This window comes from Biomphalaria glabrata, chromosome 3 (assembly GCF_947242115.1).
Source record: "Biomphalaria glabrata chromosome 3, xgBioGlab47.1, whole genome shotgun sequence".
In the NCBI taxonomy this organism is placed as follows: domain Eukaryota; kingdom Metazoa; phylum Mollusca; class Gastropoda; family Planorbidae; genus Biomphalaria; species Biomphalaria glabrata.
The window spans coordinates 47280816-47302796 of record NC_074713.1 but is presented as its reverse complement, the minus strand read 5'-3'; the positions used below and the strand labels follow the sequence as shown (position 1 = coordinate 47302796).

General features: G+C 32.4%; 1 protein-coding gene across 1 annotated transcript; it reads left to right on the top strand.

The window, feature by feature from the left end:
* Positions 1 to 1747: 1747 nt before the first annotated feature.
* On the top strand, positions 1748 to 21904 carry LOC106080256 (RNA-binding protein 25-like). Its single transcript, XM_056022367.1, has 18 exons — positions 1748 to 1866; positions 8098 to 8185; positions 8518 to 8573; positions 8760 to 8858; positions 10756 to 10909; positions 11049 to 11140; positions 11254 to 11536; positions 12827 to 12891; positions 13016 to 13096; positions 15108 to 15385; positions 15563 to 15656; positions 15766 to 15855; positions 16564 to 16637; positions 19154 to 19304; positions 19802 to 20153; positions 20337 to 20629; positions 21097 to 21243; positions 21473 to 21904. The coding sequence occupies exons 2-18, from the start codon at positions 8101 to 8103 to the stop codon at positions 21563 to 21565; spliced, it is 2487 nt and encodes an 828-aa protein (XP_055878342.1). The 5' UTR covers positions 1748 to 1866; positions 8098 to 8100; the 3' UTR covers positions 21566 to 21904.
* Positions 21905 to 21981: the final 77 nt, after the last annotated feature.

The window sequence follows — 21981 nt, the reverse complement described above, 5'->3', positions numbered from 1 at the left end:
TAGCCCTGGCGTCTAGGTATACGAGCCATCAGTAATACGGATATAAATAATTCACTTTTCAAATTCACATTTCACCTACCCAGACAAAACAGTTTTTTTTTCAGACAGGCATCTTTTTGGACAATTACAAAGAGGTAGAAAAGGTAGAAGAACACTATATACACAACTGTTCTCAATACTGATGACAAAGAAAGATTATTCTGGGAAACCTTAGCTCAAGGATAAGGGCAGTGTTTCATATGACTAAGCAAAGCCAGTTGCGACCTGCATAGTTTTCCACATCTTATGCAGACAAAGCCTTTTTCTTAACGTCTTCTGCACCTATTTTCTCCAAGGACTTTCCTATGGGCCTCGTGTGTGTCGCTGCCTTCGTGAGAGCACACCAAACTGTCTCTTTCAGAGGCCATCTGCTGCAAACTTTCCTCTATGTCAGTGAGTCACTATTGCGCGCTCCTCTTTTACGCCATTCTCCTTTCAGCTAGCCAACAAAAATCTCCTTTAGCAAGCGGTCATCCGATCCAGCACAGCTGTCAATGGTAAGTAGTTCTTCTACATTGTCCATACCGGCCTCGAGTAGAGCATGGTTATCTGTAAGGTATTCCTGCCAGCGTATGCCCATTATGGAGCGAAGGCACCATTGATGGGAGCGTTCGAGGAGCCTTAGAAGCCTTCTGCAGAGCATCCAGGTCTTAGAGCCATACAAAAGTGTGGTGAGAACCACTGATTTATAAGCATTGATTTTGTTTGTAGATAAAGAGACCTATTGTGCAATGAACTCAATCGGAGGGACCAAAAGCTCTGTTAGCCTTAGTGAAACTGTGGTCTATTTTGCTTGATAGTGATGCATCGTTGGACACTGTGCTTCCCAGGCAAGTCCGACTAGAGCTACCCCACGGAGAAACAAAAAAAAAAAAAGGGGGGGGGGGAGAACAAGTAACATTCACCCGTCACTAAATAGCAAAGCCGGACTAAACAACTGTGGGGCCCTTTGCGAAAAGGATTTCGCGGGGCCCAGTTTGGGCAAGGATACGGATAATAAGTGAAAATTAAGAGTTTGTATTAGAAAATAAATTTGTCTTTGCATTTTATTAATTCTTTACTACGTACAGAATTAATTTACGAGCCTTGAGTGTAGTGAAGTCTTACAGTATATCATAGAAATTCTGTTTCCTACATAAATCACGCACAAAAGCAAGAATTACCAAATGTTTCCATCTATCTTCAAGAATTGTTGAGAAGATTCCACAATTACGGATATTGTATAATGTCGTTTTTTTATTCGCACATAGGATTGGCGTTTTCCATGATGAATGACACACAAAATGACAATTTTAACAATATTTAATGAGGTTTTTATGACTTTTCAAAAGATTTTAATAATTTCCAGAGATTTCTTGGACTTTTTCGTATATTTTGCAATTTCAGGAGATTTCCAGGAGCTCATGGTAAATCAGGAGGCCGCAGAAAATCTGTTATGTTATAAAATGGTTTAATTTAATAATTTACACCTAGGATTAGCATGGGGCCTATGAAAGTGCGGGGCCCACTGCGATCGCATAGGTTGCAGACAACTTGCAGTGCCCTAAGACCGACCCTGCAAAATAGCGGCGTCGACTAGTAGATCTATATTATAAATGTGTAAACTGTAAAAAAGATCGCCGATTTAGTTCGTCGGCTCTCCAAAGTCACGGTAGGCTACACTGAAAACGCGCACGTCTCTTGTAGCCTAATAATTTGGCCCAAAAATGTTGTGCTCATGATGTCAATTTTTTTTTTAACAAGAAAGTTTAAAAGAAATCTGGCAAAGATTGGTTAACTGTAGCCATCTTGCTTAGTGTTGACGCTTTTACTTCTACAGCAATACACGTAATTAAATACTTTATTTCGTTCAAAATGAATATTATATTTATTTATAGATTTTGATTTATATAGTGTACTGCTGGATCTAGGATGCAGTGCTGACCTAACTATCGCTGTATAGATGTAGATCTAGATCTATGTATGTCGTATGTAAAATAAAAAAGTATGTTACGGTACAGGTAACAGTGACAGCCCTTGGATGTGTTGCAAAACTAAGACTGTCACTATGCCGGTGTGGAACTGTGTATGATGATTTCGAATACACATTAAATACCAAACTCAAATGATCTAATTTTATACCGAAAATATACACATTTAATCTAGTATATATATTACCTTTAAAATATTTATCAGTATTTATGACTTTACGTCTTTAATAGAATAGATTTAATAATAAGCTAGATTACTATTTATTACTTAATAATTACTTCATACTTGATTATGAATAGTAGTATTAGTAGTCTTTAGTTTGACTCTTGACTTGAGTGAGTCAGTCAAGTCAGTGTGATGAGTGTGTGACACTGTGTCACAGTATGTGTAGTCAGTGTCTATTGCTTTACAGGCTTACACATTATTTATTACTAATTTAACTAATGTCTAGATCTAGATTCTCAAGCTAGATGTGACCAGGTGTGTACTAGAGTTTACTAGACTTAGATTGACTTAGATTTAGAACTAATAATCTAGATCAAAGTACATCTATTCTAATCATCTAATCATGGATTTAATTAAACCCACTTAGCCCACTACTTAGTGACTACTACTTACACTACTAACTAGATCTAGGTTAGTAGCTCAAGACTCTAGATTAGTCTAGAAAGTCTAGATTCTAGATCCATTCAAAAGCAGCATTTTCTGCCATCTTGTAAAGAGATTCATTGGTCTCCTTTCTTATGCTTTATGGAATCTAAATAAAAACGCAGGAGGCAAAATTGACTGTTCTAACTTTGCATATAATTATATATTTCACATTCATGATAGAGTGACTTATAGAGTTAATAGAGACTACAATTTCTTGGGATTGCCCTATCATATGCACAATCAACTGTTAATGAAACTACCTACAGATTTAGATCTAGTCTAGATTAGATTTTTTGTAAACCACCTAATTCAGGAGATAGCTCTTTTTGAGATGAAAGTGAGAAGCGCAGAGGTTTTAATAGAAGTAGAAGAAATATTTATTGAGCTTTATCAGGCTTAATGATAATCTCTCTCATAGCATGATAAATGGAATCAAACTGATGCTCCCATTACTCATGAAGGCCTAAATTCAAAGAATGAAATCAGGGGCATTCAAGGCTGATGATTATAAAAGTTATTAAATTCTTGATTCCTTTTGCCCTCCTTCAACACATCTGTTTGTTTTATAAAACAAGTTCAAGCATTAGAAACTAGAATAAATAGATTTATCTTACAACAGCTATTCAACAGAATCAATAGTCCAACGTTTATATTAGGAACAAGTTCATTGGCTTATTATGATTATCTGTCTGATAAAATATTTAAAATGTCTGTTATTAGGGATTGTAGAAGATGCCAAAGCTTTCATTGCTAACTTTGCAAAGAATGGTCTGAAAGAAGAAAATCTGAATTCTTTCAAAATGTGATAAAATGTTTCCAGTGTCTGGATACCTTGTAAAGAAATTACCTATAAACAAAAGTACTTTTATAGAATTAGATGAAATTGATCCAGTTAAGCACACCATTACATCTGGATTAAGGCAATTAAGGACAGCTTAAACCCCTAAATTGAAATTGATTTTTTCTGTTCTAAATTATTTAATGGGATGTAAATGTTTGAAAAATATATATATTTTGCCTACAAATTTGTGTATATTTATAACGAAAATAAAAAAAAAAAAGTAATTTGAGGTGAAAACAACACAAACATGTGTACATTTTTTGTATCTCAAAAACTAACAAAGATATTCAAATAAAACTTTGCACATATATAGTTTATTGTATCCAAATCTATGTAAACTAGAATAAATATGATTGCAGCAACAATAATGTTGTTGTTTTTTTCATTTTACAAGTTTGCAATGGACTTTTTTCTTAAAAGAGGGGGTAGAGGAAAGAAAAAATTGTTTGGGGAAAAAGTGTTATAGATATAGAAATAACTGTAGTTCACAGAGATCTACATATATTCCTGCAGTTGTGTGCCTAATTTCATACAGATATATCAATAACTTTTAGAGATATGATGTACAAGAGAATAATTTTTGTTGAAAATGAGCATTTTGAGAAAATTATAAAAATATGATTTAAAAAGCAGACAATTCTAGGCAATGTTATTTTAATGATCTCATGCTACATAATAATCATCATTTAGGTCTCTAGTATTGGTTTTGTTTCTTCTTTTTTTTTATTTTCTGGTGGATTTTAAATGGTTTTTTTTTCCGCTCTTGTAATGCTGCGTCAATATTTTTAAACGCAGAGTGACTAAAATAATTACATTTAAGGCTTACAATGTTGAAAATGTTTATTTAACCAATTTTCCTTTATTTAAATACAATAATAAATTTAAATAAATCAATTTCTAATCCATTTTAGCCTACACAAAATTTAGGTTATTTATTTATTATTATGTGGTGAAATGATTCATTAAATCATTAGCATTTAGAACATAAAACAACATACTACTCAACAAAACATTTTATTTTATAGTTTATTATAGTTTAACATTCTGACTTTAAAGACAGCTGCTCAAATCCTAGAAACTGGTGCCCAGTGGTGGAGGCATATCAAAGGCAGCAACACCCTTTATTTTTATGAATGTCACAGAATGCAAATTGAAAGCACAAGTGTTTATTTCCCAAAGCTTATGCCATGTTATAACAAGTGCATACAGCTATAAATTAGGAGTTGATTATGCATTCAGTTATTTTATTTAAATATATTGTCTGATTCATAACAAGAAACAATGCTATTAGGCCGTCAATCAATTCTATGCTGATAAATCTTTATGCCTATAGACACTGAGTGTGTTGTCACTGGGACTAGATCTATCAGTTGAATAACCTTGTGGATCAAGACTAGTTTCATTGTTCTTATAATGACTAGATGTAGCCAAATTGATGTAGAAAATGGCATTGTTATTGGAGCAATAGACGTATAGATCTAACAGGGCTTGAGTATTAATTGTACTGCCAAAAGAAGCCAAAGTTGTTAACTATATTTAAAGTAGATCTTTAGAATTTCATGATTTTTTTAGATTAATTGTCATTTTAGCTGTCCTGTTTGTGTTTGTAATGTTATTACAGCGCTTTGAGTCCTACATTTTGTTTGTTAACAGCGCTTTATAAATAAAATTATTATTATTATGATTGGGACTAAAGTCTAGATCTATTAATCTAAATAATAGATCATCTTGATCTTGACTAGTTAATTAAATCTACATCTAGTAGTTGAAGTAGAAGCAGAACGCATTGTTATCAGAGTTGAAATTGTAATAGATCTAGAGATCTTATACTGTGCTCAATGTATTCATTGACTGTACTGTACTGTACATTGACCATGAGAAGCCAACGCCCATGAGACATTGACTAGATTCCAGAGAGTAGAGTCTAGATCTGAGAGATTTAGATTTAAATCTTGATTGATGTATTTTTTTGACTTTTTCAACTAAATCTTTTTCAAATTAGATCTAGACCACTAGGGTCTACAATGTCGAACATAAAGTAGATAAGAATAATGAAAAGATAAATGATTGACACTATCGTTAAGGATTACTGGCAATATTAGTAACAATGGGAAATAAACAATGCCAATTTTGTAAGGCGCTTTTTGATTGGCTGAAAGGTGTGCATTTTATTTTGCTTTTCAAAAATACTGAGTCACAAATGAAAATTAAGTTTACATTCATAACATAAATGAAAAATTGTGTTTTTTGTATTTTAATTTTGAACATATTAGTGAAAAAAAAATTGAAAATTGATTAAAAAGTAAAAAAAAGTTAAGCTGTTTGGAATTTTTTTGCATAATTAAATGAGCTAAAATGTACCTTTTGTGTCCTCTTTTAAAATTAAAAAATAAAATAATTTAAAGTATTTTAATAATAATAAATACATAGAATTGTAGGGAATTGAATAAACTTTATCATAGAATCATTTGTATGACATTTTTGTCCCGATTTCTTAAAATATGGGTTTAAGCTAATTTCACTTTTAACAAAAATTCCCATGTTTTAAAATGAAATTTCTATAGCCGCTATTATGGAATATTATGATCATAAAATCCTTGCCAAGTGACAAGAACTGCATCATTCTAACATATTTTAGAAACACATATGACAAAGACTAGAAGTGTAAAAATTTGGACAAATGTACAGAATGTCTTATATAACTTAATGCTGTATTAACTTAGAATTGCTGCATTTCATTATATTATGATTTTTAGTCTGAGTATATTTCTTTATATTATATTTGCCCCTCAAAATATGTATTTCCCTTTTGGCTTATAGGCATCTCTGACTCCATCTCTAGGAGAAGGGGTATAACTCTGTATCTATCATTATAACTTCTATTTTAGATTAAATTTAAAGAAACAAACCTATAAAGATCTTCCTTTTGTAATAGAACTAGTCCCAGGCATTAGCATCATGTCATGAATAAGTGTATATATAAGATAAGATATATAAGATTTAAATATCACTTCAGATTATGTTGCATTCCACTCTCCAGTTTGACTATCCTCACTATTGCTGGTATCAAATGGCTGTAAATCATACGGTTGAAACATTAATATTCCCATTGTAGTCATCATAAACTAAAAACTAAACATTAGCCAAATATGTTCGTTCCATTATTGATGATTAGTTTGGGGAAAAAAAGCAATTTTCTCAATATCATAAATATTTACCCAACTTGTTATAAATAGCAAATAAACACCTAAAAAAAATAGGCTCACTATCATTCTCAAAGATCAGTGATAGTAAAGTATTAAGAAATTTAAAACTAGCAGTGTAAATGTAACAACATGAAGTAGGCAACTCAGTAGTGGCTACTTCTGGCAGCTATATTTGTGAAATGGTTAATTGAAACTGTTATTTATACTGGTGTGTTCTCATTGTGACTTTTTGAAATTTATTAATGTTTGAAACCCCTTTTCTCCTCCCTTATTTAGTCTAATGAACAGCATAGATTGTGAAGCAGGTGGTTTTTGTTTTGTTAATTTAAATATATATATATGAGGTAGTTGCATACACAGACAAAAAAAAACCTGATTGCAATAGGCCTTGTTGCAAAACAAGAATTCTTTAGTTACAATTGAAATACATTAGAATGGTTTAAAATAGAGTGAGGTTCTTGGTATGTGTGACTTGACACGTCATGCCCGACTGCACATCGTGTTAGGTAGATAAGGTGAAATATTTGGGTTCATTGGAGGTGCTCTGTAGATAATAGGTACTGTGACTAATAGTCGAGTCATATTGTCAGCCAAGCTGCTAATGAATTGAAAGTTGAATAATTTGTTTATGTGATATTTTTTTTTTGAAGTGAACTTGTTCATGTGTATTCTTTTTCTGTGATAGAGTTTGAAGGCATTAAATTCTGATCAACTTTCAATACTGTGTTACTTTTTTGTATTACTCAGAACCTACAAATGTTTACTTGAATTGAGAGAGAAATAAATTACAATTCTCAAATAATGCACAGTACTATGCATTAGCTAATCATCTCTAGATCTAGTTTTTTTCTATTAAAAAACCCCCCTAGAATTCTAGATTTCGCTTTATATCTATAATATAGTAATATATATATAAATAACATAGTAAGGTGTATGTATGTATCTCCTGAATAAAAATAAAAACCAAACTTGATAAAACTTGGTATAAATGTTCCTTAGATCATCGCGGAGACAGTAGTGTATGTTTAATATCCCTCACATAATCAGAGGGCCCTAAAAATAGACAAAAACAAAAAGTACCTAATTGTATCTTTATTAAAGAGCGAAAATTTTTAACAAATCAGGTAAACCAGTTTTCACAGTATTTTATATTTGATATGAATATGTCATCTGAATGTGTAAACCCATTTTCACACTCTACTTTTATTTTTATGTCAAAATATAAAAAAAATGTTAAAGGAATATTCTCCATGATTAACAAGATCTAAATTCATTGCAGTAGATGAGTAGTACACCAACTGTCCCGCAGATAGCGGGTCGCATCCGGCTAGTTAATATATATATATATTTTAGTGTGTAGCTTATTCTTTGACATTTATTTTTTTCCAGATCATGTCTTTTCCTGGACGAGCACCAATGGGGATGCCTGGAATGGCACCTAGAATGATGGCACCTGGTTTTGCATTTGCTCCAATGAGTAGGTTTTACTTGTATTTCAATTTCAGATATTTCAAATGTCAGTGAAACTAAATGTATCTGTAATCCTCAGTAACACCAGTGCTTTTTATCTAGAACTGTGTTTCCTTGCTGTGTAGTGTAAATGTTGGCCTACTTGTGTAAATGAACTGATAATGTTGATTGAGGATTGGAGCCTTTGCTGGGAAAGAATTTAATTAAGTTAATAATTATGGGTTCCCTTTTGTTTTAAAAAAATGCTCACAAAATTATCCACTTTTAAATGGCTTTTACATTTTATAATAATCTATTAATTAAAAATCAAATTATATTTTTTTTCTCTTCCCATGTCAGCTGCTATGCCAGGAATGAATTCAATGATGCCTATGCAAATGGGAATGATGACACCTGTAAGTAAGCCATACCATGTTTAAGTTTTTAAAAATATCTTTTTTTTTGGGGGGAGGAGGGGTGTTGTCCTAACAATAACTTTTGTTGATTATTAGCAAATGAATATCATTCTTTAAAAAATTGTGTAAAATTTGTTCTTATGAAAGAAACTATCTGGATATCCAATTGTTATTTTTTCCACATAGATGATGAGACCTATGAATATGATGCCTACACAAATGCCACCTATGTCAATGCAGCAACCCATGAAACAGAACAAACTAGTACCTCAAGAAATTCCAAAGGTACCTTGTCCTGACTACTTCTCTAGTTCTCACTAACTTCTTATCTTATCATCTGCACATTGAACACATCCAGACTAAATTTAGACTTCAACTGCACAAGTCAGTCTATGTTCTCAATTTACCTAATGTAAATTAATTATTACTTACCACATTGACAGTGTAATAATAAGACCGGAAGAGTATTAACCACAATTCTTGTTAGGGTTTCCACATCAGCAAACATTGCCTAGTACCAACCACAATTCTTGATATAAATCAGTTTATAAACTACTGTAAGCTAAGATTGCATTTATAAATAAAATCTTCTATTTTGGATTTATGTGGATTAGACTCCAATATTGAACCTCTTAAGTTAAGGCGCAACAGAGCAGCATTAAAAGCTATTGTGAGATACAGAAGGTTGGAGGATGATCATCCAAATAAGTTACTAACACAAGAGAAATAGGAAAAACAACCAAAAAAAGCAAAGGGCTCTGATCCAACTTACTGACGAACTAGCCCTAAAACACCACCTACCCAATAACAGAGAAAAAATTACCAGATTTTCAAACATTACACCCGGACTAAACTACAAACAACCAACCATCAAAACACATTTACTAAATAACACCTTAACAAAAGAATCAAATCCACTGGAGCTCAAAGTAGGCACGCTTGAAACAATTGAAAGCTATCAAAAAATAGATATCCATATTTATACAGACGGATCAGCTTTCAAAGCCACCATCAATGCTGGTCTTGGTGCCTTCCTGGTCTTCCCTAAAAATAAACACTTTGAGATAAGCACACCCTGTGGCGATTACTGCTCAAACTTCCAAGCCGAAATTGAGGCAATTACCATAGCACTACAGACAGTGGAAAACAAATTATATGAAGGAGTGCAACCACCATCAGATATTGTTGTCTTTACAGACTCCCAATCTACTCTGCAAGCACTTAACAGCAGCACCTCAAACACCCCAAGAGAGTTGACAACACTCATTGGGATAATCCATCAGATGATATCAAAATTAAATATCAATATCACACTACAGTGGATCCCTGGACACATTGGCATCATGGGAAATGAAAAGGCAGATAAGCTATCAAAGGCAGGTTCATCTATGGAACAACCAGATAGATCTGTTAACTACCTCACCCTAAGGTCAATGTTAGTCAACAATCACAAAGAGGAGTGGCTCAACCAATGGGCATCAGGAAACACAGGCAGAGCCATGTACAAAGAAATGACTATGCCTAACAAACTGGACAGTATTAACTTCCTCCCCCGCAAAGAACAATCTACAATCTTCCAACTAACAACAGGACACACACCACTATTAAATTACCACCTGAACAAAATAAACTCCACACAACTCCCCCTTTGCAGACACTGCGCCCATCCCTTTGAAACCGTAAACCATATCCTCTTTAAATGCTCCTACCTAATCCACCTTAGGCAGACCCTACTTTCACTACAGCCCAACATAACCAACACCCTGTACGGCAGTGCTGAACAACTGAAGAAAACAGCACACTTTTTTTCCTTGGCACGGTCTGCAAAAGAGCTCACAGCTCAGCAGCAATACAGCTGGCTAGAAGAAGAAGAAGAAGAATGTGGATTATAGTTTTTGTCTATTGTCTTACATTTTAAATAGTAGTGCATCTTGTAAGTAATAGTAGAAAGATTTTATAACCTTTGAACTAATAGTATTTACAGCATAAAAGTTGCCAGCCTGTTTGCACAATGGGTTGATTTCACTTGACAAAACTGTATATTGTTACAAGTGCAATAATTAACAATCACTTTTAGTGAGACAAAAATTAAAATGGTTAACTCTCATACTGTTAAACACTATTTCATGCTCTTATATAATACAATAGAAAAAATATAATTTTGTTTTGTATATGTTACCAGTCAGATTCTAAAGAAGAAAAACCTCCTGTAACAACAGTCTTTGTTGGTAATATTAGTGAAAGAGCTCCAGATATGATGATCAAACAAATGTTACAAAGGTGCGGGAATGTGTTGAGCTGGAAGAGAGTTCAGGGAGCTTCTGGAAAACTACAAGGTATTAACTTTCTTGAAGCATAATATCTTCTAATAAATAGCATATATTTTTAGCTCATTATTGCTCGAAATGCTCTTTATTTCAATCTCAATTTTATTGTTTGTGCTAAGTTCATTTGTCTCTTTTTTTTTCCCCCCAGCTTTTGGGTTTTGTGAGTATGAAGACCCAGAAGCAACTCTCAGATGTATTCGTTTGTTGAATGAATGGCAAATAGCTGACAAGAAATTAATGGTTAGTGCATCGTTTACAAATTAATAATAGATTTCTTTGGTTAAATAAAAAAACAACTCACTGGCTTATATATGAAAAGGTTACTGTAGAGTTGTGCATGTATATCTCTTTAGGTGAAAGTTGACACTAAGACGAAAACATTGTTGGATGACTATAGAAAGAAAAAAGTTGGTAGTGAGAGCACTGATAAAAAGGAGACTGCTGAGAATGGAGAAAAGAAGGATGAGAAAGAAGAGGTGCAAATCAAAAAAGAGGAGGAAGTGAAGGAAGAAATTCCAGAAGATCTTGATGAGGATAGCAAGAGAGAGGACAGAGTAGCATCTGCAGGTCTTGAAGCAATCATGAGAGAGTATGCTTTTGAATTGGCCAAGGAACCTATCAAACTAGCAGAACAAAGTAAGTCATAAATTGTTGAAATATTTAGGACGTTTTAATATTTTCCAAACCAAATAAAAATTAATTTAGGTTGTATGTGAGCTTAAAGTAATTATCTTCTTTTTTGAAGTAACGTCTGTAATATGTAAGAAAGTGAATTTGAAAATCTATCTTGTAAATTACAAGAAAAATAAATTGTTATGCTTCATGCATATTGCCTGTGTTTATCAAGGTGATATCGATGTTGATTAAAATAATAAAGATTATTATTAATAAGAGATGTTCATTGTACTACATTAATTAGAGGACTTTAAAACCTTTTTTTTTTTAATTACCAAAAAAAATTGTCAAGTGACATATTTTCCTGGTTGATGCAAGCAACCTAGTCTTAGCTCTAAAGCTGCACTTTGAAAAAAAGAAAGTGTCTGATTTTGTCCTACAATTGCTCAAAAAATGTGTTTTTATCATTGTATCTTTCTGAGAGTTCTTGTAGTTTTTTTTTTTTATTTGTAATTTGTGTTTTATGTATTATAAATAGATTAGAAAGGGTACATAAAATATAACAATTTCATGAACAAATACTTAAGCTTTGTATAACAACTAACTTACTAATTTTTTTTTAAATGTCACATTTTGATTCTTTTAGGTATTTATTTTACATTTTCAAGAATTCTTTTATCTTTTTGTGAAGCTTAGCTTTCCTTTTACCCTTTAATTCTTAATAGAGCAGCATTTTCTTTCTATTCCTAGTATAATGCACTGGGCTGTGCAGCCATTAAGTTAGATTAGAAACACTAATAGACCAATGAAATGACTGTTTGTAACCACCATAACATTTGACAATTTTTATCTCCCAATTTTATGTATGCAATAAAAGTGTGTATTTTTTTGTGAAAAAAGGCTTGCATAATTAATGTTATATAAAACTGTACACTTTCTAAAGACAGAAAGTAGCTGTTGCACTTAAACTTTGAAAATGGAAAAAAATATAAGATTGGATTATAGATAGCTTTTTTTAGTTTTTAAGATATGAATGTGACCAATGGACAAACAGAGACCCATTGTTAAAGTAGGCCTGAATACAGACCTAGGATATGGCAATAAGCTATTGGTCTCCAATGACCATGTGCTACCATGTCACAGGTATGTGTTCAGGCCTTCTATAATGATTGGTCTCAGACAGACCACACAAAGCTAATAGAGGCTTTTAATTGTTTTATAAGGAAGGACATTTTGTTATTTATAGTAAATATGGTTCCATGTTCTATGATATATGTTTGAAAGAGCAACTCTAATTTCTTTGTTGTTTAGCTCCTGAAAAAGAAAAAACACTACCAAAAAAAGACAAGGAACTGCTTTTACATGCCAAGGACACTGTAAGTTGTTTTCCATTGATATAAATGAATACATTGATCTAATCATTTGTTATATGAATATAACCTGTATGAAGTAAAACCTAATGCATTTTATCATTGCTATTTTATACTTTGTTTTCTTAAGGGCTTTGAGGACATGGAAATGGAAGATGAAAAGAGAGAAATTATAAACAGAGAAATCAATAAATTTCGAGATCGACACAAGGTGAGTGATGGGTGTTAAAGACCTATGTTTGCTGGTTTTTGGGTATTTATTGTTCAATGCTTTTCTCCCGTCAATTGTTAAAACTTTAGTCCACAGTTATTCTTCAATTAAAATAAAAAGGCTCAAGAAGTTTCAAGTAGCTGTCTGCATTCACAGCCTTGGCCAATTTCTAGACCTATACTCACTTGAAAAATTTAACTTAAAGTGGTGGTTGGCCCGAATTGAAACATACATTTATGTAGGAAAAAAAATCACTCTACATTAAAAATGAAAAAAGTTAGTGCAAGTGCACTTAAACTTCTATTTTTTTTTCCCAATAGTTTTTTTTTTTTTAAAGTATTGCCAGTAATTTTTGTGTGTCCATGATAACTCTTCTCTGCATAATGAGAAATTTTAATAGGCATTTTTTGTTACAAAAAACCACTAGATTCTGCTAAATGGCAAGCTACCGAGACCCATGCATAAATATTATCAAAGTGCTGGAGGTGGTAAGTGTTTGGATAACATGTTTACCTTAGATCTCATTGCAGCATTGGTGAGAGAACTTGGAGGAGGAGGTAATAGATTAACAGCCAAACTGATTTCCTAGTTCATTGAGCAAGAAGTACAATTAAATTATAAGTATATTCACTAGAGAAAAAAAAATAATATATAAAATATTTTTTTTTTAGTGTAGTCAATAGTTGCAAATGTTATGTGGAATAATGGGCTAATGTTCATATCATGACAGAATTTTAAAAATCTTATTACTGTAAAAATATTTATTTCTGGCCAATACAATTTTTTTCTATATACACTGACAATTTTTAAATAGTCCTCAAAAAAAAAATAAATTAAAATTAAGTTCAAGTAAAATTAATTTAAACATGAGAATGTGTGTGGGGAGGCAATAGCAGGCTTATTTGACAGGTGAGTGCCTCTACTTTACTTTTGTGACACTCTGTTTAGGTCGGTGGGTGCAGTTTTAGCTGGTGGTGAGTAGCCGAGTAGTACACCGTGTCTTTGGCTATTATTCTCATTTTGTTTTGGTACTTGTTACCTTTTTTTTAAATTCAGAGATCTTTGCTGAAGGTAAAAATTCCCTCGAGGCTAGGACATAGTGCATGATTCTTGTAGGTTGTAGAGCTGCCTTCTCACAGACCTGTTTGTAGAACGTACATTTACAGTTGTTTTGAAAAGTGCATTGCTGGTTTCAAAATCTTGGTACAGTTAAGGATAGATTTGGAGTATTTGTACAAGAAGCTTTTATGCCAAAACAATAATTTAATCCATTCAATAAGTGACAATGTAGTTTGAGCACAACATAAATATCATTGATAAAAAACTTTTATTTAGAAGTAGGACAGATCTAAAAAGATAGTCAAAACTGACTTAACACTTGATTCAACTGTTTGTACATTTACAGAGCACAAAATGTAATATATTAATCAATAATGTAATTGTTTTGTATTTACATGTGTCACAATTTTAAATATTTGTATGGGCCTGATCCTAGGCCAGTAAGAAGCATAATAGCCCCTTTTATGTCAAGCAGCAGGCTCTCACGAGTTATTGGGCCCATGCCTAGAACAGTCATGAGAAATCGTCCAGAGGATACAGCTTTATAATAAGCAGCGGAGGTCGCTGTGAGGTCGGGGATATGTAAGATTAATATACACCCCTAAGTTTAGTACTCGCTAACATGTCTTTGTTTTCCTTCTCATTTTCATTTTGTTTTTCATCACAACTTGCTCTTTATGCTTGTTTGTGTTTGTCTTGTCTGCTAGCGTTTCATCCAATTATTTCTTTCTAGTATAAGTAAATCATCCAATGAGTTTTTTTTTTTCTTCTTTCTGTTGGATATTTTCTTTTCATTTAGCATTTTTATATTTTACCCTGTAGTTAAACTTTCTTAATTGTGTTTGTGTGTCTGTCAACCATTAAATGTGTTGCTCATCACATCTGGACATGTTTGATTTTTTTATGACTTCAACTTATTGTTGTTTTTTTTTATGTAATTCTGCTATTCTAGGATGATGATGAAGATAAAGAAAAAGAGAGCAAAGACAGAGAAAGAAACATGCTTAGGGAAAGAGAGCAACGTCGCCAAGAGGAAAAAAGGCACCGTGAACGATTGGATAGGCTACGAGATCAAAGGGATCGTGAGGTGACTAGAGACAACAGAGATCGGGACAGAGCTAGCACAAGGATTTCTAGGTCTAGATCACGATCTTCTTCTCCACCCCCTTCCAGATCAAGAAAAAGATCACGCTCAAGAGAAATGACAAGTAGAGACAGATCTAGAGAAAGGTATTCATTTTGTTTACTATTATTACTTTAAATAAATACAATTAGTATTGCTGAATTGAATGTTATTCCTGCAAAGTTCTGGAAAATCTGTATTAATAAAATCACATATTAATTATTTTTTATAGAGTGTATTATAACATTGTTAAATGTTTTTTTTTTTTTTTTTTTTTTTTTTAGGAGAAAAGAAAAGGAAATTGAGGAAGAAGAAGAGGCATATGAACGTCGAAAACTGGAGAAAAAATTACGCGAAAAAGAAGCTGCTTATCAAGAAGTGAGAATTTTTTTATATAATAAACGCACTTAGTCTTTGTGTATAAAATATATATCCTTACATTTGTTTTAGTTTGATTATCCTTATTTGAAATTTCTATTTTGTGTAGAGGCTCAAAAATTGGGAAAGCAGAGAAAGGAAAAAATCCAGAGAATATGAAAAAGAAAATGAAAGGGAAGATGAAAGAAAAGCTGAAGAGGTATTGTGTTTTCATTTGATTAAAATAGTTGAAATGAATCAAACGATGCCTTCTTTAGCACTGCTCATATTTGTGCCCACTTTTTTCTTGTTGGACGTAGTAAATTGTGAAATAGAAAAATAACATGTAAATTTTTTCAACATCTTTTTTCTTTAACCTCAGACACCATTCATATAGTACATACACTTCTTTTTTCTGTTTCCACACCTCCAGTGTAACATTTAGTTGCAAAGATCATTTCTTCATTATGTTGTGGCCTTTACCTTTTGCATTCCTACATTCCTTCACTATTGTCTCCATCTTTATTTTTTTGTCATTCTCTAGTTACTTTTGTCTCTTTCTACTATCCATGTAGTCAGGCTTTCTTTCCTGATCCTTGGATTACTTATTGTAAGCTATGTATCCACTTCTCTCTGTCAGACAATGTTGTTTTTGGAATATTATAATTAGTGCAAGCCCCCAGAGCCTTAGATTCCACACAGACACTTATAGATGTTTTTAGCAGATAGTGTAAGCCACTGTAAGCATCATTTTTTTTTTATGTATCTATGAAGATGGGAAACATTCAGTTGTATGAAGAGGGCAACTTTTATTAGGTGGATTAAAGTATAGTTTATACAAGTATATATGAATAGACATTCTAATTTAAGTTAGATAATAATACTTGAAAGTGAGGTCTTGTATCTTATTTTTATTTCTATTTTCCAGGCTCGCGAAGCAAGAAGGTTGAAAGAGTTTTTGGAAGACTATGATGATCTTCGGGATGACCCAAAATTCTACAAGTAAGCTTTGAGTTGTGTGAAATAACTCTTTAGATAAGTCACATTCCATAAAAAAAAGAGTTTATAAAAATTATGACTTAAGAATTCTGTTCATTTAAAAAAGAAATGGACATTTCAGATAAGTTATAGTTACAAGTGAAATAAAATACAGTAATTGAAAAGTCAGATAAAAATGAAAGGTGATTTTTTCAATTTTGTTTTTGTAATCAAATAAACAGATTCTTGTAAAATTTTTAATATTTTTGTGGCATTTAACAGAGTTATATTATGTGACAATGCATTGGAAATGGAAATAAAATATTAGTTTGAATCTGTAACTAGATTTGAGAGTAGAACATGCCACTCTTTTTTACTATTGTTAGGAACATTCATCTAGTTAATTTCTAATATAGTCTGATTAATAAAGTTAAAAAAACCAGTTTGGGTTAAAATTCCTTCTTTCTGAACTCTCTTATTAGCCATGTGAACTGCACAGAAATAAAATACATGGTTTTGTTAAGTCAATCATTTTGATTAGCTGTTGATGACTTGCTATTGAACAAAGTCAGCCTGTATTACATAAACAGAAGAGGGAGTAAAGAGCAATAGGAAGAATTAAATATCAAACATAGCATCTGGTCAACTTTTTGTTAAATATAGTTAAATATGTAGGTAATTATAAGCAGCTAAAAATAAATTATTTATACATTACTAGACAAAAAAAAAACAAGAAAAATTCTGGCAGAATACATTCATCAATTAAAAGTTTTAAATTTTAACAACTTAAAAAAAAATGAGTGAAACTAGTTTATTTTATAGTTTCATACTTTAATACAGGCATGTCAAACACATTTGGGGGCCGCATGCGGCCAGCAACCACTTAGCATGTGGCCCGCTGGATGCGGCCCGCTTGGCCATCTAAAAAATTATCAAAATAATGTTAAACTATTATGCTGGAAAATAAGAGATGACAAGCTACTTGAATTGAAAAATAGTTTTTGTTACACCGAGATTGAGTCTGCAGTGAAAGCCAGCTACATTTTGTCAAACTTAATTGCAAGCCATAGCAAATCATTTAGTGAAGGGGATTTTATGAAGGAGTGTGCCGAATTAATTTGCTAGAAAAGGTGAAAGCATTCAAAGAAATAGCGTTATCTAGGAACACTGTTGCAGATTGAATAAATGACATGTCAGTTGATTTTGAATTCTTTTCGTTGGCTGTCGATGAGTCCACTGATGTAACGGGTGTAGCGAGGATGTTTTTGAGAAATAACAGAAGGGGATGTTCCAGTACAATTTACCTTTGGTAAAGCTAGCTAGTCTAGTAACGGATGGCACACCAACCATTATGAAATGGTTTTGATGCAAAGCTACTTGCAAAAATAAGAGAGACTAATGCTAATTTTAAATTTGCTAATTTTCATTGCACCATTCACTAAGAAACATTACGCACAAAGCAATTACAATTCTAACATGTCATAAGACTGGTTTCAGTCACTATCAATTTTATTCGTGCCCGTGGCTTAAATCATTGCCAATGTATTATGTTTCTGTGAACCTGTTGAGCATTTCCAAACTGATGAATGGGTTCAGGATTTGACATTTGCAGTTGATCTCTCTGGTTACCTGCAAGACTTTAACTTGAAACTTCAAAGTATAGACAAAATTGTCACAACTGCGTGTGATCATGTGCAGTGCTTTCAAGCAAAGTTACGACTGTGGATAAATAAAATATGAAGAGAAAACCTTCTTCACTTCTCAATCTGTCAGGAATTAAATATGATTGCAACATATGGTAAATATGTCTTACACCTGGAAATGTTAGTAGATGCTTTTAATGACCATTTTCGTGACTTCGTTTCATATGAGCAAGAATTTTTTTTTGTTTTTATCTCCATTTTCATTTGCTTCTGAAAATGCTGCTGGTAATGTGCAACTAGAGCTGATAGAATTGCAGTCAAATTATTGTTGAAAGTGAAGTATATAGAAGTAAATAGAAGTTTTACAGTTATTTACCTGAATTGCGGAAATTCGCTGCCAGAAGCTAGCTATGTTTGCAAGCACTGATCTCTGTGACAGTGAACAGTTCTTTTCTATAATGAAAGCTAGAAAACACCTCACCTTTCGAGATTATCTGATCAAAATTTGTCATCAGTGATGATAGTGTTAGTGGCAAACAAACTTCAACATGACATTAATAAACTTGTATCCCAGAAAAGATGTCAAGCATCAGGACAAAGACATAAAGGCGTAATCATAGTAACTTTTAATGACCAAATTGTACTACAAATTTAGCTAAGGGACAGGTATTCCATAAATTATTGTATTCTATTGTATTGTTTCTAATTTACATAAAACAAGTAGGATGTTTTACAATTGATTTTTGGCTGCAGCCCCTCAGGTCGTAGTTAGTATTTATGCGACTCATTCACCTTAATGAGTTTGACATGCCTGCTTTAATAGTTGATCTGCAGCTTTTTTTTTTTGTTCCAGCTCAAGTTTGTTGGTTTAGTAAAACTTTTTTATTGTCATTCTAGAGGTAGTGGGCTGATGAGGAGATTAAAAGAGAGGGAAAAAGAAAAAGAGTTGGATAACAGAGATAGACAGAGAGAGAAAGAGGAATTTGAAGAAATCAAAAGAAAGCTCTTTGATGAAGGTCATCCAGATGCTGAAACTGAAGTTGCAAGGGTAAGTGTTTTTGTTGATGGTATAAATTGGAAATTATTTCTTGGGGCTTGTAGTATCTGAGTGGTAAAGCACTTGGCTTCTGAACCTGGTGGGTCTCAAGTTCAAATCCCTGTGAAAACCAAGGTCAGGATTTTTAGGACCCAACTGGAATTGGGTACCTGAAATAATATGAGAAATACACATTAAGCAGATGAGCTTTACATTGTCTGCCCCCATAGATTGTAAGGTCTGAAAGGTATACCTTAAAATTAAACATAATAATTTCTAATCAGAGATTTATTACAAAATATTTGTGGTCCTGTGGTCTCTTTTTCTAATCATTATTTGTGAAAATTCACTTATTTTTTCGTTTTTTTTTTTTTTTAAACAAATGCTGAAATCAGTTATTTTTATTAATTGTTTTGGCAATAATTATGTTCTCCTTGTTACTTGGTAATTGTGATGAATATATCTCTCCTCCTCTTAAAATGACATTGTTCCAAATGGACTCGCTTCAGATGGAAAGAGAAAGAGAAGAACATCTTCAACCCCGGTTACATTTACAAGAAATCAAACAGCCTCAACAAAAAGCAATGGTGGTAGAATCAGATTCAGAGGCAGAGCAGCCCCCAGAACCAGAGAAACCTGTTGAAGAGTCTCCCAAACCTCAACGCAGCCACTATCAGCGACCACTCAATCCTCCTGAACCCAAGCATTCACCTTCGTTATCAACATCCCCCATTTCTACAGATTCACGGGTGAGCGCACCAGGACTTTTCATGGATGAAACATCTCAATCATCTTTACCCGGTGTACAGGCAGTCTCTCGTCCCAGCGAAGAGTCAGTAACTGCTAGTAGGATTAGATCAGGTATTTATATATCTAATTAAAAAAAAATTTTCTTCACTTTTTTAAGGCTGTAGTTAACTATAAATCTCTTTTCCACTCTATTAGTTTTCATTTAGCCTAAAAAAATTATTTTTTTTTGTCAAGTATTTTGATATTTTTAAGAATGATTTGAATTCTAATAATGTATTACCATTAATCATTTAGTACCAACAGCAAGTCCAGATCCCACAAGTTTATCTGGGACAATAACTCAAATAGATGCTAAACGCAAAAAGTTAACTATGGCTGATGTGTTTAACCAAGATGATGATGACAACATGGAGCCCAAGAAGAGGAAGTTGATTCCTATAGATTATGATGATGATAAGTCAATGTCTGGGGACAAAAAAGCCACTGCTGAAGAGAAGAGACAGAAAATAAAACAGTTGATTGAAAGCATTCCAACAGCCAAAGAAGAACTATATGCCTACACAGTAGATTGGGATATTGTTGATCAGGTTGGTATTATTACAATTTATAATATTTTGTTTTCACTGTTTTTCTATTATCACAAGTAAACTTCATGCATAGCAATGAACTATTTTTATATAGAATATTGTGATTTCTATACAAAGTTCTTTTACTGGGGGAAAAAAGAAACACTTTGGTTTTGTAAATCTTACACTTAAATTGCTCAGTAGATTTGGTACATTTAAATAAGATTAATTTAGTTTAGTGCAACCATCATTCTTAAAAATTCCTTATTGGACACATCCTGTCCTCTTGAAGTTATCTTTTTTGGTCACCACTTGCCATATTTGTGTTTCAAGTTTATGATTGCATTCATTCCTCATGTCCACCAAACTCTTTATCTAAACTTTGACTAGCTATTGTTTATGTTGTGATTCTAGATGAGATTTTAATTTAGGTTTACATATGCAGATGTATTTTGATGAAACTATTTTGTTTCTTGTATTTGCTGCAGAATTTGATGGACAAACGTATTAAACCTTGGGTCACCAAAAAAATCATTGAGTACATCGGAGAGGAAGAGCCAACATTGACTGAGTTTATCTGTCAGAAAGTTGTAGCCAAAAGTACACCTCAGAGTATACAAAATGATGTGGCTATGGTATGTATAATAATACTGAGGATTTATATTTTTCTAAAAATATGTTAAAAATAGTGAAACTTCCTGTATTCATACCTTTTTTTCCTAAATGCCCTGTTCTAATGTTTCTGCTAGTCTAGCACACTCATTGCTTAGAAAACATTTTCCAATACATTTTCTTCATTATTGTCTATCAGTGTGTTGACTGTTATTATTAATTTATTGTTTCTTTTTTTTTTTTCTGTTCTAGATATTAGACGAGGAAGCTGAAGTGTTTGTGGTTAAAATGTGGAGGTTATTAGTCTATGAAACAGAAGCAAAAAAGTTGGGACTTGTTAAGTAATATTATTTTACCAGATTGTTTTGGGGAATTAATAGTATAACACAAAAAGACCATATTTTTAAAAAAAAGTTAATTTGTGAATGAAAATGCCTCATTTTAATGCAGCAATAGTAAATTATGAAGAGTATTATTTGTTTAATGAAAGCCATTCATTTGTGCAACTGTTGTATGTAAAAGAATTTCTTTTTGATTGCCCAAGAAATGTGATTAACAGGAAGCCATCAGTAAGCTTCTAATAATATATTTTTTTTGTTTCTTTTTTTTTTTTTTTTAAATTTTATGTATCTGTTGTTGATAAATTGAATACAAAATCATCATTAAAAAACATGAAAGTTCATATCAATGATTGTTACTTTGTTTTTCTTTTTATTTGTATACACTTTATTTTATGGTTCAAAACAAAACAAATTATAACA

Coding starts and splice junctions, on each gene's coding strand:
- LOC106080256 (XM_056022367.1), top strand. CDS start 8,101: ATGTCTTTTCCTGGACGAGCACCAATGGGGATGCCTGGAATGGCACCT. Junction 8,574..8,759: donor AAATGGGAATGATGACACCT/GTAAGTAAGCCA, acceptor TTTTCCACATAG/ATGATGAGACCTATGAATAT. Junction 21,244..21,472: donor TACAAAATGATGTGGCTATG/GTATGTATAATA, acceptor TTTCTGTTCTAG/ATATTAGACGAGGAAGCTGA.